This window comes from Lissotriton vulgaris, chromosome 5 (genome assembly GCF_964263255.1).
Source record: "Lissotriton vulgaris chromosome 5, aLisVul1.2, whole genome shotgun sequence".
In the NCBI taxonomy this organism is placed as follows: domain Eukaryota; kingdom Metazoa; phylum Chordata; class Amphibia; order Caudata; family Salamandridae; genus Lissotriton; species Lissotriton vulgaris.
This window is the reverse complement of record NC_141693.1, coordinates 1315887198-1315915034: the sequence shown is the minus strand read 5'-3', so window position 1 is coordinate 1315915034 and position 27837 is coordinate 1315887198. Positions and strand designations below refer to the sequence as shown.

General features: G+C 47.6%; 1 protein-coding gene across 8 annotated transcripts in view; it reads right to left on the bottom strand.

The window, feature by feature from the left end:
• ANKS1A (ankyrin repeat and sterile alpha motif domain containing 1A) overlaps positions 1-27837 on the bottom strand; it is a 1304293-nt gene that overhangs the window by 199137 nt on the left and 1077319 nt on the right. For 7 of the 8 annotated variants that reach the window (XM_086923222.1, XM_086923220.1, XM_086923221.1 and 4 more), the window contains 5 exons: positions 26583-26681; positions 25075-25227; positions 24299-24409; positions 14531-14689; positions 3651-3776 (listed from right to left, as the gene is read on the bottom strand). In XM_086923222.1, the coding sequence (XP_086779348.1) occupies positions 3651-3776; positions 14531-14689; positions 24299-24409; positions 25075-25227; positions 26583-26681 (648 nt within the window). The remainder of the gene's footprint in view (positions 1-3650; positions 3777-14530; positions 14690-24298; positions 24410-25074; positions 25228-26582; positions 26682-27837) is intronic. The other variant, XM_086923226.1, reaches the window with a different exon arrangement.

Sequence of the window (27837 nt, the reverse complement as noted above, 5' to 3'; positions counted from 1 at the left end):
TTTACCTTGCCAAAAGTTTTGTGTTCTCTCTTTATAATAGTAGTATAGATTATTATTATTAATTAAATCATTTGTATTTGTATGGAGTATTTCTAGAGCGCAACTGTCACTCCGAAAGGAGCATCCTGGCGCTAAATCTAGTGTACATTGCGGTGATAGAAACCTAAATGACAGCCATTACCAAACCTTCTGACAAACTATAAATCCAGGTTTTTAGATGCTTCCTGAAGGCGCTCTCCTGGACAAGGAGTCTGAGGCTCTTAGGCATGGCATTCCATGCTTTAGAGGCCAGCACAGTGAGGGTCTTACCTCCCTATGTTTTATACTTGAATCTGGGGGTGTTGATTAAATTACCATCAGACAACTTCAGGCAACGCAAAGGATCATAGCGTGCAAAACGTCTCGCAAGATACCTCGGGCCTGTGTTATTAAGAGCTCTGAAAGAGGTCAGCAAGATCTTATATAGGATCCTCTTGTGTAGAGGTAGCCAATGTAAGGTATGGAGTGCAGCCGCAGCGGAAGATCTTCTTGGTAGTTTAAGAACCAGTCTGGCCGCTGCGTTTTGCACACACTGTAGTTTTTTAGCGTAGCTTTTTTCACTCCGGCCATAAGGCCATTACAGTAGTCTAATCGCGATAGTATCAGAGCAACCGTCACTGACTTTCTAGAGTCAGTAGGCAGGAAGAAAAAAAACTTCTTCAATGACTTGATACTAAAGCAGCTTCCCGCCGTATTTCTTACGTGCTGGTCGAAAGAAAGAGCAGAGTCAAATAGGACCCCTAGATTTCTTGCCGTTTCCACTGAATGGGCTGGAGCCGGTGAATCCTCAGGCAACCAGTCCTTGGGGCAGAAATGAACATCTTTACCCAGAGGTAAAATTTCTGTTTTGCTAGTGTTGCATTTTAATTGGTTATTGTCCATCCAACGGAAAACTTCCGTCAAGCAGATCTTAAAATTTTGTTACGCATTCTTGGAGTTTTTATCCATAGAAACCACAAGTTGGGTGTCGTCGGCGTATGATGTTATAAGTATTCCGTGTGACTATTAAGGCAATAAGGGGGACCATATAGACGCTAAATAACAATGGGCTTAGGATGGAGCCCTGAGGGACCTTTTTTCGTTAGATAAAAAGGGGCCCAAGGAGACAGTTTGGGATCAATTAGTCAGAAAGGACACTATCCAGGCCAGGGCAACATCTGTTATACCTATATCTCTCAACCTATCGATCAGGATTTTATGAGAGATAGTGTTGAATGCTGCCGTGAGGTCCAACAGGATTAAGACAGCATTTCTACCCTCATCTTGTATGAATTTGACGGATTCAGTGAGTTCAATGAGGGCGGTTTCAGTCGAGTGCCTAGGTTGGAAGCCTGACTGTTGGGGATGCAGAATATTGTGAATGTCAATGAAATGTTTTAACTCTAGATGGACCATCTGCTCAGTTATTTTGCCCAAAACTGGGAGCAGAGATATTGGGCAGAGATTGGTAAGGTCGGTGGTGGATTTATTGAGTTTTTTCATTAAAGGCTTAACAGTCGCCTTTTTCCACTCCGGAGGGACTACCCCTGAGCATAATGAAGCATTGACAATCGCGTTGATGGTGGGATTAACTACATCAATTAGCTGATGGAGTATTAGAGGAGGGCACGAGTCAGAGGGAGCTCCGGATATACAGGCCAGGATGACCTCTCTAGTCTGTGAAAGAGAAGCTGGTTGAAAGGCACTCAGGGTGTATGGCTTGTCCTCTCCCCGCCCCAGTTGGCTTAAGGTGGAGGGAGATGAGTAGGTTGGAAAATCCCTCTGGATGAGCACAATCTTCTCCTCAAAAAAGTCTGCGATTTGATTGCAAAAGGCTGCAGATAGAGAAATTATCGGCTGAAGGGCTTTCAGGTGAGTGAAGGACTTTACTATGGAGTAGACCGTTCTTTGCTTCTGCTGTGCCTCATTAATGGCCTTGATGTAGTATTCCTTTGTAGCCAATTTGATACTGGCCAAATAATATTTTCTTTGCTGGACATAAAGAATCTTATCTCATTGTTCGTAGGTTTTTCTCCATTTCCGTTCTTTTTTTCTTTAAAGTAGATGACTTTCTTCCAAAGCTTGAGAGAACCATGGGGTGTTTGGTTTTCCCTTTGTGTCCTTATATTGGCAACTTTTGGGCGGGACGCATTCTGTGATGACTTGGTGCATCCAGGAATGGAAACCTATGGAGTCCTGGGTTACATCTCCCGACAGACTGGAGGGCTTTCGAATGCAGGGGGGGATTAGACTTAATGTTATCAGCCACTTTCTTCCAATTTATATCGATAGTGGGCTGCTGCCTATTCCTAGAAGTTTCTACCTGTTTGGGAAGACAGACATTAAAAGGGATCAGACTATGGTCTGTCCAAATTTGTGGGATCGGGATAAGTGTAACTAGTGCCGGGAAATTGGAACAAACACCATCCAATGTATGACCTGCGGAATGGGTGGGTAACACTACAGCCTGATGCAGGCCGAAGATATCCAGGGTCTGATAGAAGCTAATGGCTTGCGCATTGTTTTTGGATTCCAGATGAAGTTTGAAATCTCCCATAAGTGTAAAATGAGGGAAGCGTAGCAGGAGCATATCTAGGCTGTCCCCAAGAGAGTCCAAAAATGGGGTGGCATTGCCTGGGGGGAGATAGACCAAGCCTCCCGAAAATGAGGCAGATGCAGTCAATGTGATCGAAAAAGTCTATTCCCTCTGCGCCTTTAAGAGGTCCTAAGTCAAATTTAAGGCATTTAAGGGAGCTTCTAATGATTAAGGCCACCCCTCCCCATCCTCCGATCGGTCTATCCTGCCTGAAGATGGTGAAATCAGCAGGTAGAGCGATCGCCAAATCAGGGTTGGAAGTGTCATTAAGCCAGGTCTCAAGATCCCGGTCAAAGATAAGATCTCTGACGTCTTGACTGTGGCAGCACTTTGAGTGTGCATTGATTAGTCCGCCCTTAAATTTGGGAGGACTTAACCTCAGAGGGATGGTGCCTGGCAGAGACTCAAGTTGGGGCCAAGGGGAGGTCCATTTGCAGGTTATACATGAGAAAGGACCCCATATCTGCTCCATGGGAGGGCAACATGAACATTTATCAGTGGCCTTATATGCTAACAGATCACCTCCATTATACATGAGTGGATGGAATTTGTCCAGCGTGGCCAGCGCCTGCCTCCGCCGTGGCGCGGACGGGCTTGCCTTTGGCGCGGACGGGCTTGCCTTTGGCGCGCCCGCTGCGCCCGCCCGCTGCGCCGTCGGGGCCAAACGTTCATCTTATAGTAATGGAGGGGGGTAGGGGATCGACTAACAACTAGAGCGCTGCCCTGGTATTCACCCAAGATGGCGGTACCCTCTCGGAGAGCGCGTCAGCGGCGCTTCCTCCTAGTGGGGGTGAAGAATTGCAGTGCAACAAGAGTGGTATGATTAAAAAAGTAGAATCCACTGAATGGAGGGTCCAAATTATAAAACACTAAAATTATAACTAAACACAGTTTTAAAAGCGTAAACAGCAACCTGGAACCCCCGGCTCACGCCTCAGGGGATCACAAGTACACAGAAACTATCCTCGTTAGGGTGGCTAAGCTGCAATATACAACAGGACATTTACATGAGACACGTTTATTTCTACCAACTTACATTTGCCTCATAGCCGCACGAGTCAAAAATAAGTTTCTCAGGCTGGTGCTGCCAGTTTTGTAGCGGTGCATAGGGAGTAGCGAGGCTTGGGGGCCTCAAAGTGAGTTTGGACTCACGACGATCCTCCTGTAAAACAGAAACAGATTAGGTTGTACAAACTTGCATTCAGTGGTAAACTTGGCCAACCTGCTTATCTCACCACAGTGTGACATGGGCTTTATCGTAAACAGCCAACATTCACTCACTTACATCTGTGTGAACTGCACATGGATGATGTTAGACGGACCGGGAGGGTCGGCCGAGGACAAGGGGAGAGGTCTCCGGGGAGAGCCGTCTCCAACGATCGTACAGACAAATAACTTCCCCCCCACAGACGTACACCACACAAGGATACGGTTCAACGTTCCTTTATAAGCAATTCTTTAAGTACGGTGAGATGGTACAAGGAGGTCTGGACTCAGGGGTCCCCTCTATTCTAGTCTCTTGGTTGGGAAAGGGGTAGCGGGACAGTCTCGTTACCAATCTGGTAGATGAAATAGCTCACAATCCTCGAGCTCGGCGTTCTAGATGATCGGGCCGCGGCGGAGCCTGCAGGTCCCGGGATGGTTGAAGGTAGTGACGGTCCGCGGCGGAGCCAGCAGGTCCCGATGAAGGTGGTGGTTACAAACGGTCCGCGGCCACGCCAGCAGGTCCCGACGACGATGAAGGTTTCAGAAGGTTGCGGCAGCGCCAGCAGGCAGGTCGATAGTTCGCAAGGCAGGGCTACGGCAGCGCCGGTAGTCCGTCAAGGATGAGTTCTTCACTGCGTCTCTCGACTCCAGGATACAACTGCCTTCCTGCTCTGGAGCTGCCCCAGTTATAGGTCTGGCGCCCTTTGATGTCCGGACCCTCGCACTTGGAGGTCGGGAGGTCCGGGATGAGGGAGTCCAGACACCCAGCAGGGGGGTGGAGCCAGCGCCTGGGGGAGCTGGGGGCGATCGGCACCTGGCGGGGGAGAGCCATCGACACTCCTTTCTCCCATTGACCTGCCAAGTGGTCCGTTCACCTCCTGGGTGGATGGTGGTGCCGGGATGTCGGGGCCTGGCCAGGCCCAGGGTTAGGGTCGATCGGAGGCCACGCGGCCTCGTGGTGCACTGTCCAAGATGGCGCCCAGGCCGGGCGAGGGGGCCGGTAGTGATCCGGGCCCATGATGCAGGGATGTCCGGGGGTAGGGGTCCCGTATGAGACGTGGAGCGGGTGGTTACTGTGGGTTACACCTGGAGGGCCGGGCTCGGGCCTTGTCATGCGGGGAGGGAGCAAGCCCTTCACGTGGCCTGTCCAACATGCGTCCCCCCCAGCTGAAGGCGGGGAGAGTCACCCATCCTCTTGGGGACTCTCCTCGTCGAGGCGGAAAAAGCGTGACAGGCCATCTGCGTTGGCGTGGTCTTGCCCAGGTCGATGTTCCACAGTGAAGTCCATCCCCTGCAGGGAGATGGACCAACGCAGTAGTTTCGGGGGTCCCCCCGCATCTGCATTAGCCACTGCAAGGGCCGATGATCGGTCTGTACCCGGAAGTGGGTGCCGAAGAGATAAGGCCGGAGCTTTTTGAGGGCCCACACCACAGCGAAGGCCTCCCTCTCGATGGTGCTCCAGCGTTGTTCTCGGGCCAGGAGCCGTCTGCTGATGAAAGCCACTGGCTGGTCAAGTCCTTCGGGGTTCAACTGGGAAAGGACCGCCCCAATGCCATGGTTGGAGGCATCCGTTTGGACGATAAATTCCCGACTGTAGTCGGGGGCCTGGAGCACAGGGGCGGAGCACATGGCGGCCTTCAGCTTCTCGAAGGCCGCTTGACAGTCTGGGGTCCAGTTGACCTTCTTTGGTTGGTTTTTGGATGTGAGTTCCGTGAGGGGCCCCACAATGCTGCCATAGTCCCTCACGAACCGCCTGTAGTAGCCTGTGAGTCCCAAGAAGGCGCGGACCTCGGTCTGGGTGATGGGGGGCTGCCAAGACTGGATGGCAGCGATCTTGAGTTGCAGAGGGGCCACCAGACCGTTTCCCACCTGGTGCCCGAGATAGGTCACGGACCCTTGGCCAATTTGGCATTTGCTGGCCTTGATCGTGAGGCCAGCTCGCTGGAGGGCCTGTAGCACCTCTCGGAGGTGGTGGAGGTGGTCGGACCAGTGGCAGCTGTACACAGCGATATCGTCCAGGTAGGCGGCGCTGAATTCTTCGAGTCCCGCCAGGACCTGGTTTACTAGCCGCTGAAATGTTGCTGGGGCATTCTTCATGCCGAATGGCATGACCTTGAAGTGATAGTGGCCATCAGGGGTGGAGAAGGCAGATCGTTCTTGGGCCCGGGGTGTGAGACCGATCTGCCAGTAGCCCGCTGTCAGGTCGAAGATGCTGAGGTAGCGGGCAGCTTCCATGCGGTCGATTAGTTCATCTGCTCGGGGAATGGGGTGTGCGTCCGTTCTGGTGACCGCATTCAAGCCCCGGTAGTCGACGCAGAACCGGAGCTCAGGCGTGGTGCCGGGGGCGGCCGCTTTGGGGACCAGTACCACTGGGCTGGCCCAGGGGCTGTCTGAGGGCTCGATGACCCCGAGCGTGAGCATCTTGGACACCTCCTCTTGGATGCAAGCCCGTACCCGATCTGGTACGCGGTAGGCCTGCTGGCGGATAGGGGGACTGTCTCCAGTGTCCACGTCGTGTAAACACCAGGGGGTGACCCCTGGGGTGAGGGAGAACAGGGTGGCGAACTGCAGCAGGAGGTCTCGGCAGCCTTGGCGTTGTTCCAGGGTGAGGGCCTCCGAGAGTCGGACCCCATCCACGGAGCCGTCCTTCTCCCGAGTCCGGAGGAGGTCCGGGAGGGGTTCGGAGTCCTCCTCGGCTCCATTGTCTGTTGCCATCAGGAGGCTGAGCTCTGAGCGCACAAAGTGGGGTTTCAGTCTATTGGCGTGGAGGACCCGGAGAGGGTTCCGTGAAGATTCCATATCGATGAGATAGGTGACAGGGCTTTTGCGCTCGACTACTTTGAAGGGCCCCGTCCACTTGTCTTGCAGGGCACACGGTTCGGTGGGAGACATTACCCACACTTGTTGGCCAGGTTCAAATTCGATGGAGGAGGCATTTTGATCGTACCACCTTTTCATGTCTTCCTGACTGGCCTCCAAGTTTGCTTTTGCCATTTCTCTGAACCGTCTGGTCTGGTTGCGGAGGGTTAGGAGGTATTTGAAAACATCTGGAGGGTTCTTTAGAGGGGGCATTTCCCAACCTTCTTTGACTAGGCTGAGCGGCCCTCGCACAGGGTGTCCATACAAGAGTTCGAACGGGCTGAAGCCAAGGGACTTCTGGGGGACTTCTCGGTAGGCAAAGAGGAGGCACGGCAGTAGCACATCCCACTGGCGACGGAGGGGCTCTTCCAACCCCCCAATCATCCCTTTGAGCGTGCGGTTGAACCGCTCAACTAGTCCGTTTCCTTGAGGGTGATAGGGGGTCGTGAATCGGTAGATGACCCCACACTGTTGCCAGAGGGACTTCATGTATTTTGAAATAAAGTTTGTGCCCCTGTCGCTGACGACTTCTCGGGGGAAGCCCACCCGGGAGAAGATCCCCATCAAGGCCCGGCCGACTACCGGGGCTGTCACGGTTCGCAGGAGAACAGCCTCGGGGTAGCGGGTGGCGTGGTCCACCAGGACCAGGATGAACCGATGTCCTTGCGCTGTACGGGGGTCCAGGGGCCCCACAATGTCTATCCCCACCCTCTCGAACGGGGTGGTGACCACGGGAAAAGGTTGCAGAGGTGCTTTGAGCTTGCGGCCGCTCTTCCCGCTGGCCTGGCACGTGGGGCAAGATCGGCAGTGCTGGAGTACGTCGTTCCTCATCTTGGGCCAGAAAAAGTGGGTCACCAGGCGACTGTAGGTTTTGTCCTGACCCAGGTGGCCAGCCAGGGGGACATCGTGGGCCAGGTTTAGCAAGAAGTCTCTGAAGCGGAGGGGCACCACTAGCACTCGACTGGCCCCTAACTCTGCGATTCTCTGTTCGCTGTACAACAGGTCATTGTCCCAATAAACCCAATGGGTTCCGGAGGTGTCCCCCGCACTCTGGGCGAGGGCTTGTTGGCGGAGTCCCTCGAGGGAGGGACAGGTCTTCTGCTCGTGGCAAAACTGTTCCTGGGTGGGCCCCCCCTCCTGACGCCACTGAGCCAGGTCGGGAAGGTCCTGAGGTTGAACGAGCCCCTCGGTAGTTTGCTCTGGGGGGACGGCCCGGTCGGTGTCTTCTGCTGGGGCGACCGGGGGAGGAGGTGCTGGCCATTCAGGTTCTTCGGGTCGGGGGATGGCACGGGCAGCCATGGACCGGGTGGTTACGCATGCCCAGTCCGGGATGCCCAACATCCCCAGGTGCTCTCTTCCCTCTACGGCGGCCCACGGGGAACTCTCAAGATCATTTCCCAGGAGACAGTCTACGGGGGCATCATCTCGGACCGTCACTTCCAACATGCCGGAGACTCCTCCCCACTCGAAGGGGACGCAGGCCATCCGACATAGACTCTCCGAATTGTCGGCTGAACGGACAGGGCAGAGAACGTTCAGCAGGATCTGTTCTGGGGTCACCAGGTGACAGCGGACGGCTGTTACACTGGCCCCGGTGTCACGTAGGGCTTCGGCCCTGCGTCCATTAATGTTCACCCACTGACTGTACTTCCGGGTGTTGGCGGGTAGGGGGACCCGCGGGACCATGTCTTTTCCCCCTAGGCACGCTAGAACCATGGCGGCTGGTTCCCACTCTTGGTGTTCTTGCTCGCACTCCTCTTGTTCTTCGGAGATTTGTTCTTCCCCCAGGGCGGCGGCAGCCATCTGGCGGGGTCTCGGAGTCTGACTCTGTGGACAATTCGGGTCGTTTGCGTAGTGGCCGACTCGCTGGCATCGGTGACACGTGACATTGGCTCTGTATCCCGGCCGCGCCGGGGTGTTGCCCCGGTTGGCCGGGGGTGGGGTGCTGGTAGCGGGAGCGGCCGGGGCGTTGTCTCTTCCTCGTCCCTGGCCCCCTCCTCCTCCTCGGGGACGGTGCTGACCGTGGTTGTTCCGGTTCTGTTCATGTGACCCATTTCGGCCTACTCGGGTAATTTCCCACCGGTCAGCCTCGGCGGCAAGCTGCCGTGGATCAGTCAGTTTACTGTCGAGGAGGTGCTGCCTGAGCTCGACGAAGCAGTTGTTTGATAGATGCTCCCATACCATGAGATTGAAGAGTTGCTCGTAGGTCGTTACGTTGCTTCCCTTGATCCAACCCTCGAAGGCTCGGCTGAAATAGTTCACGTATTCCACCCAAGTGGTACCCGGGATCCGGGTGCAATCTCGGAACCTCTGGCGGTACATCTCGGGTGTGAGCCCATAGCGGGTGAGGAGGGTAGCTTTCATGTGGTCATAGGAGGTCATCAGATGGTCTGGGAGCTGTAGTAGGGCATTGCGGCCCTCATTGACGAACCTCCCCCATAGACCGGCTCCCCAGTCGCTTCGATCGATCCGGTGGGAGGTCATAGCGATCTCGTAGGCCTTGAACCATTGCTGTATGTCGTCATCTCGGAAATATTCTCTAACGACATCCTTGGGGATGTGTACCTTCTTTTCTGTTGCCCCCGGGGTGCGCGGTTGCTCGGGCACCCCTAATTCTTTGTTCTGCTTGCGTAAGTCTATCTCAGCAAGTTTGCGCTCGTGTTCATACGCCAGCCTCTTCTCTTCGAGTTCTCTTTGTCTCTGTTTCTCTTCCCGTTCTTCTCGGAGCCGCAGATGTTCTAGGTTCAGTTTTTGTTCGGCTAATTTGAGTTCGCCATCCATTTTGAGCCGGGCCATTTCTAGTTCATGTAGTCGGTTTCTTTCTCGTTCGTGGATCTCATCTTGCGAGAGACCCGTTCTTCGCTCCTCGGGAGCCGTGGTGTCTTTCTCTGTTGCTGCGACATTTTGGTCCGGGGGTCTGACGGCCCCGGTTTCTGCCCATGACTCAATGGCGTGCTTAAAATCGTCTTTCGTACTCAGACCGGTGGTAGCGATACCTAGTTCAATGCAGAATTGTTTCAACTCACGATGGCTGTATTCTTCCAATTTCTCTATCTGGAATCTTTCGGTGGATCCGCTTTCTTTGGTTGACATTGTGGTTTTGTCGTGGGGTGAGCTACTCTCTGTACGATTACGCGTTGATTCGGATCGCGCCGCTGGCCACCAATGTTAGACGGACCGGGAGGGTCGGCCGAGGACAAGGGGAGAGGTCTCCGGGGAGAGCAGTCTCCAACGATCGTACAGACAAGTAACTTCCCCCCCACAGATGTACACCACACAAGGATACGGTTCAACGTTACTTTATAAGCAATTCTTTAAGTACGGTGAGATGGTACAAGGAGGTCTGGACTCAGGGGTCCCCTCTATTCTATTCTAGTCTCTTGGTTGGGAAAGGGGTAGCGGGACAGTCTTGTTACCAATCTGGTAGATGAAATAGCTCACAATCCTCGAGCTCGGCGTTCTAGATGATCGGGCCGCGGCGGAGCCTGCAGGTCCCGGGATGGTTGAAGGTAGTGACGGTCCGCGGCGGAGCCAGCAGGTCCCGATGAAGGTGGTGGTTACAAACGGTCCGCGGCCACGCCAGCAGGTCCCGACGACGATGAAGGTTTCAGAAGGTTGCGGCAGCGCCAGCAGGCAGGTCGATAGTTCGCAAGGCAGGGCTACGGCAGCGCCGGTAGTCCGTCAAGGATGAGTTCTTCACTGCGTCTCTCGACTCCAGGATACAACTGCCTTCCTGCTCTGGAGCTGCCCCAGTTATAGGTCTGGCGCCCTTTGATGTCCGGACCCTCGCACTTGGAGGTCGGGAGTCCAGACACCCAGCAGGGGGGTGGAGCCAGCGCCTGGGGGAGCTGGGGGCGATCGGCACCTGGCGGGGGAGAGCCATCGACACTCCTTTCTCCCATTGACCTGCCAAGTGGTCCGTTCACCTCCTGGGTGGATGGTGGTGCCGGGATGTCGGGGCCTGGCCAGGCCCAGTGTTAGGGTCGATCGGAGGCCACGCGGCCTCGTGGTGCACTGTCCAAGATGGCGCCCAGGCCGGGCGAGGGGGCCGGTAGTGATCCGGGCCCATGATGCAGGGATGTCCGGGGGTAGGGGTCCCGTATGAGACGTGGAGCGGGTGGTTACTGTGGGTTACACCTGGAGGGCCGGGCTCGGGCCTTGTCATGCGGGGAGGGAGCAAGCCCTTCACGTGGCCTGTCCAACAGATGACCTTTGCTTTATAGATTGACTAGACTGTAATTGTTACTGTTGAAAACCATGTTGAAAGAATAAGTAGAACCAAAACATCAAAAATCTTGATCTGTAGATTTGATCCTGTGACGAAGAATAAGGAAGTCAGTTTTGTGAAGTCTGTGGCTAAAATATAAACTGCAATATTCTTTTTGTGAAGAATATGGACTGTTCGTTAACAGTCAGTTTGCTAAGAATTAGATTAACTGCAAAGAGCTCATACTATGGCCCAACCCCATTTATGAGCAATTGCAGGCAATGACACAAGTTTCATTTTCAGCCCCAGCTTCCTCTCAATGGCACACCCTGATCTCGATCCTAACCAAGTCTCAAACTCTAATTCTTTACTCATCACTTATCCTGCTTTTTAGGCCTCGCACCTGGCGATACAGCGCGAAAGCACGGTCGCCTGCGAGACCTATAGTTGTTGAGTCTGCTCCAAGGGCCCTAAAAGGGAGACAGGATATGGGCACACGCAGCCTCAGGAATCGGATCAGGACGTGCGCTCGAACACGCGCTCCATTGGGACTGTGGTCAGGGTGCCGGAAACACACGCAGGCACATACACACGCACACAGACAGACAGACGCGCACACACACACCCCCGTCCCCACACACCTTGCTCTTCCACTGCTACCGGCTGCGTTACTCGCCGCATCACCTGGCAGACGTTGCTCTTCCTGGTAAAGGTACAGCATACCACGCTGGTTGTCCCTCTCTCCCTCGTCAGCGGGTCATTCTCGGCAGCCGGCGGGTCTCTCCAAGAGCACGAAAGCGACGCTAGCTCACACGCTAACTTCCGGCTGGCTTCACGAGCACAGGAGCGCGGGGTAGGCTCTCGTCTGCTTCCTGTCTTTTTGCGACCCCTCCCCCGTCCCAACACAGGTTGCCTGGCTTCCTGTCAATACGTGACCTCCGAAAAACTCTAAGAATGAGGTATTGGTGGTCAATGTGTTGAAATAAGCTCTTTCTTTGGGGAGGTGTCAAACCCATTGGTGCTTTATAAATCAAGGTACAAGGCTTAATTGGTTTAAATAAGGGGGCAAACCCTCCCCATCACTTCATTTTCATCATCATCATTAACATCCAGAAGCACATCTTGCTCTGGCACAGGATCAGAGTCCGAACCACAAACAAATGGAGCCTCTGCTAATAGTTGCAAAGTGGTAAAGGCACAGGATTAGAGACAGACTGCAGGACAAACCGTTGAGCTGTTGTAATTTCGTAGTGTGTCATCTGTCGAGCTCGGGATGAGTTTGGTTTAGGATCGGCAGCAGGTCCTCTTCCGTGCCGTCATTGTGGGGGCAAGTGGCAAGAGTATTATTATGGTGGGCTACCTCTTCAACTTTTATTTACACCGTTTAGAAATGACAGCTGTACCACAAGAAGAGTTACAATAATAATAACTGGTTTTTGATTTTGTTTTGCCTAAGATCAATAACAAGGAACATGTGCTTCAGGACGCTTTTAAACATATCCTTGGTTTACAGGCGCAGAGTAAAAGGGTAGTGGAATCTTTGTTAAATCAATCATGGCAGCTCCACTGCCACTGTGCACTAAAACCACTTTTTGTTGCAGGATTAATGTAAACGATTTTAGTTTATTGAGCAGGTGGTTAAAGTTTTAAGATATTTTTCTGTCATTTTAAAGAAGTGTCTGCATTTTGTCATAAAAAAACCTCTGCAAACAAGAATAATCATTGGCCAATAAGAAAGTAGAATCAGAAAAGAGAAATCAGTCATTAAAAATGTCTTAGAAGCAGGTAAAAGAATACTCCAAATATTGGAATATTTTGGTCTAAAAGTGTCACTTGATCTTTGACTAGGCAAAACCAGTCTGGAATACCTGCCTGCTTTCCGAGTGCCCCAAGGCTACGGGATCTGCCTCCTTTGTATATGTGGATCCCGGCAGCTGCCTGCTCCAGAGCAACAGGTTGCAGCGTGTGTGGTCCCAGACTGCCTTCTCTCTCCGTGACACCAGGCTCAAGTTACTGCCTGTTTTCTCTCTCTGCCCCAAGATGAAGTTTCTGCCTGCTCCCTTTGTGGTCACCGAGTAAAGTTTCTGCCTGCTCTCTTGTAGATCCGATGCCGCCTGCTGGCTGAGATGTCCCAGCCGGTAGTGTTGCCTGCTCTCTGTATGACCCCGGACTTCGGCTCCTGCCTGCTCCGTGTGTGTAAATACAAGCTGGAGGCTGCAGTTGTTGTGAGAGGGCAGCTCAGGCTGCGGGCTGCTGAAGATCACACGCTGCACCTCCCCCTCTCCTCAGGATTAGTTTCCCTGCAGCTCACATTACCCAGAGCAGGGCTGCTCCCAAACATAATTCAGTTTTCATTGTTAGCTACTTATTTCAATATAGAAACGCCAACTTGTAATGTGCTTGTCCCTTGACACACACAACCACACACACACCACTATACACACAACCACACAAACAACCACACACAACTACACACACATTGTATCATAAAAACACATACTTACAATATATGCTTATAACTGCAAAACTAGCAGTCTATATTATTGCCAACGTTGCATATTATGAGCAACAACTGACATACACCAATTCAAAGTTTTTAAACAAATTTGATGCAACGCATTGTCATACACAATGGCAATAACAAACTTTAATGCTGCGTGACCTATTGCATTGCAAATGCTTGTTCCTTCTCCGAAAGTCCTTTGCTGTACACCTGCCCATCACAACCAACCAGGAGAGCTCACAGTGATAAAGAGATTGGTACACGTTGCCTCTAAAATTGTGTGATTAATAACCGTGCTCTTTCCAACACCTTCATAATATTGGTCAAAATGCAAGAAAGCACAGTGCAACTTTTCCATTCTCCTATCCTACAACCCACAGAGGCAGCATGTAGTATACATGGAACCATTATATTTAATTTTAAAAAAAGGTGCCACTGGGGGTCAAATACGAAAGACAAAGCAATTAAAAACAAAGAAATAACTAATTACAAGACACTGATAATTATAAGTAGCATTTGGAATCTTGTGTGTGATTGTCAGAATTTCTATGGTTTAAATGTTCTCAGGTTTATCCCAGGAACGTACAATTCTACTATGCACCAGGTTCAAAGAGGAAGCAATCTCACTAATACTGTTATAGTGACGCACGAGGAAGAACGAAAATTCAATTCCTTCTTCTCTGGGATAGGCCTTAAAAACGAAATCCCAACCAACAAGGTCAAGGCCTCACAGCAGAAAAGAATTGATCATTGATTAGTATAAGAAACAACTATTGCTACAAGAAGACTATCACTTGTAAAGACAAAAATATGGAAACTTCAACTGACTCAAGCTAAATAGATGCACTGCATGCTTTGCCATTTGATAATACTGTGAGCCCTGCCTTAATCTGGAATATTTTGTTGGATGCAGTAAATTGAGTAGAAAAAATCTAGAACCCGGTTGGAACAACATTTTAGAGAAATCTAGATAGTTCAACTCTTAGCAATTTGACAGTTCTACATATAAAAAAGCGTATTTATTTATAAAGTTTTATATAGCGCGAACAAGATCCAGAAGGATATCAGAGCGCTTTACAATAAGAATCAGGGATGCTCAACCCTAGGAAAAGAGAAAAGAAATGCCCAAAATGGTTCTGACCTGAGATGCAGCTCTGTCAACTCTATGGTGTGATGCCAAGTCATGGGAGCCATCCTGCCGCCTACGCCCAGCATCCCCTGGTGGGAGTAAATGCTCGGTGGACTTCCATGTGCACGACTCGTACAGGCTCAAGGGGTGGGACCCCTGGGACTGAAGATCCTACTCGAAAGAAATAAACATAGACAAAAAGGAGAGCCAGTTAGAAAGGAATAAACAACCTTTGATGTAACGGAACATTTCTTTGAAGAAACAGAATTACTTTAATGGAATAAGGCAGAAATTGGAGGAGAGAGAGAAATGGAACGCGGTGCAAAAAGGAGTAAGGTTTCAAGAACGGCAGAAATGCTAAAGTTATACAAAAGGGGATGATGGACTGAGCGTTTGAGCAAATCAAACACTCACCCCCAGTCAACTGATCTGGGTTTAATACATCACCATTCTTTAGCTCACTCCTCCACCCCAGTTCAGACATGGCCTGGCTGATGAGGATTATGAATCCGAAACCGGTCCAAGGATGCTTGTTTCCGGTCCAGGGAAGACATGGTTTGGCAGTTCGGGCTGGACTGTTCCCATGAGGCACAGAGTCAGACTGATTTGCATATGGCCATGTCTGAACTGGGGTGGCTGAGTGAGCTAAAGAATGGTGATGGATTAAACCCAGATCAGTTGACTGGGGACGAGTGTTTGATTTGCTCAAACGCTCCGTCCATCATCCCCTTTTGTATCGCATTGTTTACCCTAAATTGGCAGGGTATGCTCAGACGTGTGTCCCTTGCTCACTTGGCCACTGGATTCAAGATAGCCTGGCTAATGAGGATTATGAATCCGAAACCGGTCCCAGGATGCTTGTTTCCGGTCCAGGGAAGACATGGCTTGGCAGTTCGGGCTGGACTGTTCCCATGAGGCACAGGGTCAGACTGATTTGCATATGGCCATATCTGAACTGGGGTGGCTGAGTGAGCTAAAGAATGGTGATGGATTATACCCAGATCAGTTGACTGGGGGTGTTTGATTCGCTCAAACGCTCCGTCCATCATTCCCTTTTGTATCGCTTAGAAATGCTTAAATTCTCAAGACGGGTGGAAGGGCGGTTTTTTAGTTTCTTCATGGGAAAGTCAAATATCTAGATGGCAACAAAAACAACCAGATTTCAACAAGCATCAAGATTTAGTCACCAGAATTTATCTCCATTACTGTAGTATGATACATATTCCAACTCACTCTATTACTAATAGAAAATGCCTATTTTGATTTACAAAAAGTGAACACCTGCATTTTACATTGAAAGTGGAGAGCTATCCACTCAAACATGCCTCGAACTAAATAATTTAAATGCTTAAGCTATTTCACTGCTGAAAGTTATCCAATGGTTGGTACATTATTCTGGCTTTATTTTAGATTTCTTTCCTGATACACCAATACAATCAGTGGAGGTCAACAATTACGAAGAAGCAAGGGCAAAGCTTTTGAATAAAAAACAATACATTAATCACTAAAATTGGCTGTGCGTGCTGGTTATTAGCCACTGTATTACTAGTTTGCCAGTCCTATTATTGCAGGACCTTTGTTATGCGTGACAACGTTTTTCAGACAAAACAGAGCATTTATTAGCTTTCAGGTAAACAAGATTTGGTTTCCCTACAGCTGCATAACTGTATTAAAAGAAGCAATCTACTTACTTGCAGTAAACGTTTGTCTACTTGACATCTATATTAAATTGCATTCAAATGTTGAGCATCAATCCGCCATCTACTAGCTGGGTTCATCTTTGTAATGTTTTGTGAATGATGACTATTGTGGGTGCTGCTTGGAAACACATTGTTGTAATTCGTAGCCATCCCAATCCTTAAGACGCAGCTAATTCCTTTATACCAAAATAGTCAACAAATCCAGGAATGGCAATATATATTTTCCATTGTACATAAACAGCAAAGTTAACAGAAACTGTGCTGTTGCGATATTAAACAATATGTAAAACGTGAATGACAATCCAGAATACAAAACTTCTTTTGATCAGGTGGTAAAGAACATACAAGAAATTGAAGGATGAAATGTGCTCAGAATTGGGGTGCAATCTATTGACGAGTATGTGACTCCAGGGTATGTACCCTATGGGACACAGGATGCCCAAGGATTTGATTATGAAAAGGACAATGAACCCTGTTGGTGTGTAAATGTGGAATGTCTAACCATGTGTTTTTCCAGCAGGCTGTAGCTAATTGAACAGGGAAAATTTCCCTAGGGGTAGCATATAAGAGGAAATTCCCAAGAATAAATTATAGGGGTCTGGTGTTGATGGTCCTGAAGAAAGCCATGAGACTCAATTGGGATTAAACAAGTAGACCCAGATTGTAATTCAGAGGATCACTAATTGTCCCTACTAGCATCAGTCATGTATCTAGCCTTGCTCAGGGGCCTTCCAAAACATTAAATTGAGGAAAGGGCACTCAAAGCGATTTTAATCCTGATGTTTTCAGATCCCACTACTCACACCTCTAGATCAGAGCTCCCTTCATTTTAAGGTTGAGCCCACCCAGACACAATAGGTGTCTGAGTAAGGGATCGTTGGTGATGCATGCCACTACGTATTTCTAATGAGAGAGAGTTCTTTTAACAATTAGGAAGTATTTCCTCTTTGGAAGGGGTGTCCATTGGCTCAAGAAAAAGATCTCAACCAACTAGTGGATTCCCTCTATTTTGATCCGGTTTGATGATGAATAAAAGGCGGGGTTTAATTTAAAGGAGCAATTACATTAAATTAATGGAATTTTGACAGCTAGAGACGTGGGCATTACAAACGTGATGAGGGGAGTCTACCTTATTCATAGGATTTGATTTCTGCAGAACGAGTACCACTCATTATGACAGAGAATATAGATACACACACACTGGTTTCACAGAAACATTGTAGCATTTACTCTTAATATGTTTCAATACACAGCCTTTAAACATTTTATTGCTGTTGCTATTTCATGACTTTAGCAACAGCCATGTTGTTTTCATAGCCAGAAACAAACATTAACAAAAATAGTTTTTTCTTAAATGCAGAATCTTTTATGGGGTAATGCATTGTTATTTCTTAACAAAAGACAAAATGGCCCTATTTTAAAATTCAGCTGCATCACCCAGTGCAGTCAATATTTTATGCATAGGTCAAATAAATCATCCCTAATAGAGTAGTACTTGCGCTCCTCATTAAGTGAGGTAATGAATTCACTCAATAGGAGTCATGTACACAGGATGCACATAAAAACATTTAGGTGGCAGATCTGTGTATTTCAGGTATGGAAACAACTTCAGTTTACAGCAATGCTTCCTCTGATTTTAAAGGTGGGGGGGGGGGAGTAGTTGCTCATGAATTAGAGACTATAAATAAATAAATAGAGATAACCAAGATGAAGAGTAACATGTTGCTTACCTTTAGTTAAGTTTCTTTCCGTCATCTCCTGCATATTCATTACTTTGAACCTTTACCCAGACTGGAACTGAAACAATATTCATTCAATGTCCAGCACTGGCACTGGGTAGTGCTTCTCACTGTAACTCATGGCGTCTTGAGAATTCACAGAAAGGGAGGCCAGAGACTTTGATAACAGGACCTCATGCACCAGTGAGGTCAGTTTTGCCTATTTACCATGCCACAATGGAGGCACAGGGCATGAAGGACAGTGCTAAAAATAACTATTATCCAATAGTATCAGTACAACAAGGGAGGAAGAAGCACCTTAAGTTTTCTGTGGCAGCTATCAAATTAGCCACCAAGGTTGCTGCCAAAGGGAAGTAACACTTACTTCTTTTCTAACAGTAGCTCCCACAGCTTCCTTACTTTGAACCACTCTCGCAGCACCTTTTAACGGATGTTGTCTTCACAAAACAAAGAAGCACTGGCAAAACCAACAGGTCTCGCCTATGGGTTAGATTAGAATGGGGTAGATCAGAGTGGAGTGGGATATATTGGGGTAGATAAGGGAAGTGTGAGGTGGGCTTGGGTAGAGAGGAGTACACTGGAGTGGGGTTTACTGGGTGGAATATAGTAGGGTAGAATGGTGTGGGGGTAGATTGGGGTCGTTCGGAGTGGCGTAGATTGCGATGGGGTGGGGTAGATTAGAGTGGGGTAGAGTGGGGGTAGATAGGGTAAAGTTGAGTAGATTGGGATAGATTTGAGTGAGGTAGATGTGAGTGGGGTAGAATAAATTGGGGTTGGTTGGGGTTAAGTGGAGTAGATAGGGGTGGCGAGGGGTAGATTAGAGTAGAGTGGTATAGATTGGCGTGAGGTAAATTGGGGAAGAGTGGGTGCAGTGGATTGAGGTAGACTGGAATGGAGTAGGGTGGAGAGGGGATGAATGGAGTGGGGTAGATTGGAGAAGAGTGGGGTAGATTGGAGAAGAGTGGGGTAGAGTGGGGTTGAGTAAACTGGTGCGAAGGGGATAGAGTGGGGTGGGAAAGTTTGTAGTGGGGTAGATTGGTGAGGTGTTGGATAGAGTGGTGTGGATTGGGATGGGTAGATGGAGTGGAGTAGATTGGGTTAGGGTTGGATAGATTGCAGTGGGGTATATTGGAGTGGGCGGATTGAATGGGGTAGACTGGAGTAGGGAAGTTTGGGGTGGAGTGTGGTAGGGTTGGGCTTGATTGGAGTGAGATGGATTGGGGTTGAGTGGGTTAGATTGGACCGGAGTGGGGTAGATTTGGGTGGCATGTGTGTGATTAGAGTGGAGTGGAGTAGATTGGGGTGAGTGGAATGGGGTAGATTGGGTGAATTGGAGTGGGGTAGGTTGGGGGTAGAGTGGAGTGGAGTAGAGTTGGATATATTGGAGTGGAGTGAGATAGATTGGGGAAGACTGAAGTGGAGTGGGGAAGAGTGGAGTGGGGAAGAGTGAAGTGGGGTAGATAGGTGTGGAATGTAGGGGTGATTAGGGCGGAGTGCGGTACATTGGGTGTATTAGAGTAGGATAGATTGGAATGGAGTCAGGGAAATTGAAGAGGGGTAGACTGAAGAGGGATGATTGGAGAGGGGTAGTTTGGACTGGGGTAAATGTGTGTGGGTTGGATTGGGGTGGGGTAGAGTGGGTGGGTAGATTGCAGTGGCGTGGGAGGAGTGGGGTAGAGTGGGGAAATTGGTTGGAATGGGGTAGACTGGAGTGGAGTACATAGGGGAAGACTGGAGTAGGGTAGACTGGAGTGAGGTAGATTGGGGTTGGGTAGATTGGGATGGGGTGGAGAGGGTTAGAGTGGAGTGGGGAAGATGTTTGTGGAGTGTAGTAGATTTGAGTGGGGTAGATTGGAATGGAGTGGGGTACATTTGGTGGAGTAGATTAGAATGGAGTGGAGTAGACTGGGTCGATTGAAGTGTGTGAGCTTGGAGAGGAGTGAGGTGGGGTTGACTGTGGTAGATTGGAGTAGGGTTGACTGCGGTGGAGTTGACTGCGGTGGAGTGAGGTAGATTGGAGTGAGGTAGATTAGAGTGGTGAGGAGTTGGACACATTGCAGAAGAGTTTGGAATGAAGTGGTGTACATTGGAACAGAGTGGGCTAAATTGGAACAGAGTGGGCCAAATTGGAATAGAGTGGACCAATTTGGAATAGAGTGGGCCAATTTGGAATGGGTGGAATACATTGTAATAGGGTGGGATAAATTGGAATAGGGTGGGATACATTGGAATAGAGTGGGTTAAATTATAATAGAGTGGGTTAAATTATAATAGAGCGGGTTAAATTAGAATAGAGCGGGTTAAATTAGAATAGAGTGGGTTAAATGGAACTGGGGTAGGGTGGAGTGGAATGGAGTTGAGTGGGGTAGATTAAGGTAGGGTAGATTCAGGTGGGGTAGAGTGGTGTGGATTGAGGTACAGTTGAGTTTGGTGGATTTGAATGGAGCAGAGTGGGGTAGATTTGAGTGGAGTGCAGTTGATTGGTCTAGAGTAGGGTAGACTGTGGTGGGGTCGATTGGGTTAGATTGAGTGTAGTGGGGTAGGGAGGGTTGAATTGGGGTAGGGTGGAATGGGGTAGATCGTAGTGGAATGGATTGGGATAGATTGGAATGGGGTGTTGTAGACTGGGTTAGAATGGGGTACATTGGGCTAGATTGGCATAGATTGGTTTAAATTGGAGTGGGGTAGGGTATTTGGGGTGGGGTAGATTGGAGGGGGCAAACTGGCGTGCATGTAGTGGAGTGGGGTAGATTGTAGCGAAGTGGGGTGGAGCAGATTGGGGAACACTGGAGTGTAGTGGGATAGACTGGAGGGGAGTAAGGGGGGGGAGGGGCGTACAATGGAGTGGCATGTTGTGGAGTGAGTAGTGGGGCGGAGTGAGGTAAGCGGAGTTGAGGGGAGTAGAATGGAGTGCTATGTTATGCTGTGGACTGAGTGGCGTAGATTGGAGTGGTGTGGAGTCGACTGGCGTGGCATGTCAGAGTATCTTAGTGTGGAGCGGTGAAGAATTGAGTGGCGTGACATACAGTGGAGTGGAGTGTTGTGTCGTAAAAATAAGTGGAGTGGAGAGGCGTTGCGTGGAGTAGGCACGGTGGGGTAGCGCACATTAAAAACCAGACATTCTCAATTGAAATGACAATTATATGTGCACTGATTTAATTATAATATTTAATAAGTGCAATTTATAAAGCGCATAGCTACTTCAAATCAGGTGTCCCGGCGCGAAGAATTTGTTCCTGTGAGGTGCGTGCACAAACGATATTAAAGATTAAAGCCAGAAATAAGGAATCAGGTTTTACATTTTTTCCTAAAAGAAGCTTCAGATGGAGCGGGTCGAATAGTTTGGGACAAAGTTTCAGATCTTTGGTGCCAAGTAACTAAAGGAACTGCCTCCGATTCTAACTTTTTTACATTTAGGGACAGTGGCTAACTTAGCTTCAGATGATCCAAGGCTCTGAACTGGGACATAAGGTGCATTCAAAGCTTAGAGTAACATGGGCCAGTGCTAGATAATGCCTTATAGCAATAGCAGAGAGCTTTAAACACAATTCCTTGCTTAACCCGGAGCCAGTGAAGTTTGCCCATACCTGTACCAATGGAGGCGCGTTTAGGGAGATTTAACAGTAGGTGTGCAGCAGAGTTTTGAGCACGTTGTAGTCTACTGAGTAGTGATTTGGCAAGGCCAGGTTAGGTGACATGACAGTAGTGGAGCCTGGAGAGGATTACCACTTGAACTACAGTTTTCTGAGCTGATACTGACAGAAATCCTAATATTTTCAATAGCCTAAAACATTTCCTGGCGAGTTGATTTGATTGTCAAAAGACAATTTCTGATCCAGCCAAATACCAGGATTTGTTACTTTTGGTTTCGGAAGGAGCAGCAGACCTAACCTAGTATGACACCAAGCATTGGACCAAATATTGGTCTGGATGCCCAAAATCAGTACCGGTCTTTACAGCATTTTATTTGAAACAGTTATTATTCATTCAACTGGCTACTTCTGAAAGGCAGTTGGGAAATGGTGTTATAGTTTTTGGGAAAGAGTGACAATAAACTGAGTGTCATCCGCATATGAAATATTGGTAAATTCATAGCATTCTATGACATCAGCCAGGAGGCGGACATACATTTTAAAAAGAGACTAAGGGAGTTCCCCTGAGGCACTCATTGATGTAGTGGAAACACCTTCGAATAAAAGATTGAGAAACCAGAAAAGTTCGAGCCTGCAAAAAAGAGGCCAACCAAGGCAAGACCAATGACGATTTTCCACAATATGTCTAACAAAATATGATGGGCTACTGTGTCAAAAGCGGTACTGAGATCCAACATAATGATTGCCACAGAATCACCTGAGTCCAAGATCTGGTGCACTGACTCTGTAGCTAGCAGTAACACGGATTCAGTACTGTAGATGGCCAAAAGCCCAACTGAACACTATGAAGCAGGCCAGTATGTGCAATATAGTTTGAGAGCTGCTTATTCACAGGTTTCTCAATGATCTTGGAAAAGAAAGGTAAGAGAGAAACTGGGTGGTAATTCTCAGGCTTCAGAGGTCAAGCAGGGGTTTCTTTAGAAAAGGAACAACCTATTGTGTGATTCCATCTCTGGGAACACAGCCTGAAGACAACAAGCATTTTAGACCGTCACGCAAAACTGGTTGAACCACCACTTAGCCTTGTTCTAAAATAGAAGGAGATACTGGGTCTACAGGAGATCACAATTTCACTGAGGAGCATAGCACAGCCATATCAGCTAACTAATGGCATTGAATTCCTGGAGCTATCATCAGACGTGTCAAACCACACACTCCAGCAAGATGAATTTCTGGCTTTAGCAGAAAAAGAAGCGTAAATATTAACTTTTTGAGAGAAGAAAGAGACAAAATCATTACAGCTCTCCACAGATGGCAAGAAGACGAAAATAGAGAGAGTGAAGTGAGTGAATTACCCATAGAGAAAACTTCTCTTAAGGTGTTAGAGGCTGACTGAATTTTGACTGCATAAAAGTCTTGCTGAGATAGTTTGATGTGATGATGGTAGTGCTTCAGAGCAGCTAGGTAATCTGCTCTAAACGATGGATCATATGTTTTACGTCGGAGGCGCTCCTGACACTTGCAGTTCTTTTTCATAGCCAATAGATCTTAATTAAACCAACAAGCAGAACGGCTTTGCCTTCAGGAAATCCGTTTGACAAAGGGGGCAATCTGGTCTAAAGCTCCTCTGATCCAGTCAGCCATAGCCTTATCTATACATTCATCTAAAATTAAGCAAACATTTTCAAAAGCTTGACAAAACCATGCAGTGGTCACTTTCGCCCACTGGCACGACCAGGTGGTAGTGGAATAGTGGCCTACCAATACCTTGCTGAGCATTATGGGAATGTTGAGATGATGCGAACAGCTCAAAGAAAGAAGTAACTTAACCGCAAAATTCCAGAATATTGAAAAACAAGCTCAAGAGTACGCCAAGACCTATGCGTGGGGTTATGGACTAATTGGTTAAGTTGCAAGCTCTCTAGATCGACCAGTAAATAATTTATTAACGGGAAACTTGCATTCTCAATACAGTTTTGCTGCACACACACGATACTGTGTGCAAATATAATCACCTAGTGTAATGATGGCTTTTAATTGTATTCAAACATTTGTTTCTACCACACTTCAGAACTTCAAAAAAGTGCTTCATTTGTTTTAATTCAAACGTACTCTGAAACATTAGCACAGTTAATTTTTTTGTTGTGCTAGAAAAAAAACATCCTACACCCTCTTACATGGCTATTCTGCAGGATTATCACATGAATTCTCTCACTTTGAATTCAGAGAAAGAAAACTCTACAACAAGCTCCCTCGGAAGAGAGAGTCTGACATTTGACCTCTGAATGCACAGCAAATGTGACAGAACAAGATGTAAAGGCAACTTTTGAGTAATGCTTCAGCCCCAGGCACCACATACAGACTTCGTTGCGGGAGTGCCAGTGATTAAAGCCTACCTTTTAGGGGTGACATCCCAAGCACTGTACTATGAATTTTGAGAGGAAATATTAGAGACAACATGAAGAAATCACAGAGCAGCTCCAGATCACCATCAAAGGACATGGAAAAAGCGAACGGTTATCAATGTGAGCGCTATAAACATTTCTCATGATATTCAGAAGGTGAGGAATCTGCATGTGGAAGAATCTATGAGAATAGGAGTACACATGTTCTGTATCTGTGGCCCCATGCATAGGTTTATAGACAGAAGCCTCCTAGGAGCATAGGCTGGGATCCTAATGTATTGGCAGAGAGGATTCTCATAATAGGACTAATTTTGTCTATTTATCCTACACGGTGGATGCTTACTTTAAGCTGAGAGAATCGCGGTGGCTTCTGTGGTGGTGGCTCTTCAAGGGGTCGATCTGCAAGGGATGCCATAATTCGTTTTCTGTGCCCAAGCAAATTTACCTTTAACACCTGCAGGAAGACAATACATACCATATATGTGAAACAACTTGCAGAGTTAAGAAATCTATTTTCTATGCGAGCGGATTCAGTCAATTAGTGGCTATACCCTGGAAGACTAATATTACAACCCAAGCTTCTGCACTGCAAGTCCAATGTAACAATTCACGCTTACAGACAAATACTATAAAATACCAACAGGTTCCGGTACTAACATACACCCATTTAATACAAACTCAAATGTACTCTTCTTTATCACTGTCTGCAAATGCTCATTATCCTTTCACGTTAACAAGCTTTGTTTGAAATATGCAAAAACTCTTGCAAAACAAAAAAAATCCCTGTAAAACAAAATCTTAATTACTATGTAGACTCGTGGTTAGTACCCCACTACATTTAATAAGAATAATTTATATACGAGCTTCATTTGTGCATAAGATCACTTACTTCTCATGTAACCCAATGCTTGGTGAACAATTGCCCAGCTGCAACTCTATCCCGAAAACCCACACTACCCAAAGAAATAGTGTGCTGCATGGATGATGATCTTACAATAACAATCACACATGCCTTGAATAATCTGGCCTGTAGAAATAATGGTCTTCAAGAGTAACTGTGCTATAATCATACTGTTGTAAGACCAACCCAGATGTTCTGCCAACCTTGGCATCACTCACGTTCACAGTTTCCAGTTCCCAGAGATTCTTCACCATGTCTATGGAGCTATAGCCACTGGACAGGAAGGAGTGAATATAATGCTGCAATCCAAGGGACTCGAGCCAGGAAGAGACAGAGGGCTGGGAATTCCCATCACTGCCCAAGGGTCTGACCTGAATAAGAACAGAAACCATCACATCTCTTAACAAAGCTCAAAGGCTACTGGATTTCATGCATATATGTGTTAGTCTCTGCCCACGGTCTAATCATAGCGCATCAAAGCAGCTTGTCTAATACCCAAGAACAACTGATGGCCCACCAAAGACTAAGGTATAAACCATTGCTCAAACAGGACACATCCAAATCCAATCTGTGCACAGAAAATCAACTATCCCCATTTTGTTCTTCAATGTCATTAAGCGGTACTTCTTTTTCCTTGCCACAACAAACAGGTTCCAGTCAGTTTACTCTCATTAATCGTTCTCACTTCAACAGACATAACCAATACCAGTATTCAAAACTCAGTAATTTCTTGCAGCCAGATGAAAACCAGGCTGGTCCATCACCCCTGCAAACAAATCAGGACCCAGAGAGCACACCTCTCACACTAAAGAAGTATGGGAGATGATATTCCCACTCCACAAGTCCAGACCACTAAATAAAACCCTCATTAAATCTAGCCTCACTGTACCCTCAACTGACAATATTTTCCACTTGCCCTGCAAAAATAGACCTTGCCACTGGTAGTCTGCCACATCATACCCATGCAATAAGGCTGCATTAAAGCCGGCCGTGCAGAATCTATGTCCATCTCGTCCATCTCACAAATTGGTCTGTCCCAAAAATATCCTTCCTTAATACTTCAGCCTCACCAAATGCACTAAATGAAGGGCCTATCTATTCAACACGCCAGGCCTAATTAATCAAACCTAATAATTCCCACCCCACCACATTATACCATGTCACATAGTAATCAACCACATTAGGCCTGGTAAATGAGATCAATTGCAAACAATCCACCAGAGCCCCTACTCCCCCCCCCCCCCACCCCACCCCCCACCCACCGCTGCTGCCAACAAAAGCAGACTCTAGGTGATTACAGTTCTCCCCAATGTCAAAATACCAACCTTGGTTTAACCATTATGACTAAGGTGAAAGCAGTGCACAAGCAATGCACACCACCCAACTACAATTAGTCCCACACAATCCCTTCCCACTAAATATGTGGAATCAATACCAAGCCGGATATTCGGGAAACAACACATTTTGCCCCAGTCAACATAGCCACACATCACCTAGCGAATACATTTGAGCCAACCAATTCAAAACTCTCTCCCTTCACCTCCATCCCCCAAGCGTAACTGCACCCAGCTAATTCCCAGCTATTAAACCATATTTTGCTCTCTCTTGGTAAATTTGGACAGTACTGCCTTGTTCCTAGGTCAAAGGTCTTGAAAGGGTGTGAAATATACATAACCTCATTTTACTCTCGATTTCTAGCAAAACAAAGAAATACAATTATCATCACCTTAGGCAAAGCACGGGCTGCCTGCAGTAATTTACGTCGATGCTGAGGGTCAGTGATTCCAATCTCCAGAAGGTCCTGATCTTCCATGACATTGCTGGCCTATTGAACAAATAATTTTGTTTAATCGACGGCAAAATATTTTTTTTTAAACTGCTTTGCTATAAGCTCATTTACAAACTAGAGTGCAGGAAGAATACTAATGGCACATGTTTCTCTATTTTAAAAGACCGCAACTGATGTTAGCGGCCAGCCAATCCATGACTAAGGATAACAGCATGTCAAAGCAAGATATAAGCTGATGGAATGAGTAAGGAGCGAAAGAGCAGCCAAGAGCACCTATACAAACAAAGAATGAATGTGAAAGTAAGGTCATTAGTGGAGAAAACAAAGCTAGGGAACAAGAAGAAAAGCAAAAGAATATGAACAGTCCACAAAATGGAGGGTGAACAATGCAGGGAGGAGTGATTCTGAAGTGGTAAAGAAAATGGACAAAAGCGGGGCTGTTGGAAATTGGGAGTGCAAAGTAAGCTTAAGTTCACCCCAGTCTGATAACAGAGAAAATAAGTGATGGCAGGTCTGCTGCACAGAGTGATTTGGGTAGAGCGGTTTATGTTCATCTTTTTAGTCTGGCCTTGAGACAGGTTAAGTTGCCTCGCAAGCCTTATGGTTTCCACAGAATATATAAATGTGTACATACACACAGGGTTTTCTGTCAACCCATTTAATCTGTTGATTTTTGTCACTCATATTTTGCTTCTGCCTACCACAGCACACAGCCTGGGCCAATGGATCCCCTCATTTCATCCATTGTCTGCAATTCATTGCGAGTGACTGCATATTACCTGATCACATCTACACATCCACCTGGAAAGGAGTACACTTAAGTGCAGAGCTGGTGTGCTTGGACTGATAGGCCACAACCTCAATATTAAATTATTGCCATTTATACATTTGTTTGCAGAAGACAAAATTTAAAAAAACATGACACGTTTGCCAAGGTCAGAGCTACTGCCTTTGCCAATGCTTCTTGAAAGAGTTACCAATCCTGTCACACAGTGGCATGAGGTTCGCAAGACTTAAAATAGAAGAGGAATACACACAGGAGTACAAATAACTAACTTTAGATAACAGCGTTCCTGGTACCACAAACTGATGCATGCAGCATCTTGTGAGTTACAAGTCTAATGCAAAGTTCCATCCAACAAAACCATATGACCAAAAACAATGATCCGTTTTGGCAACTAGATGATTGGGA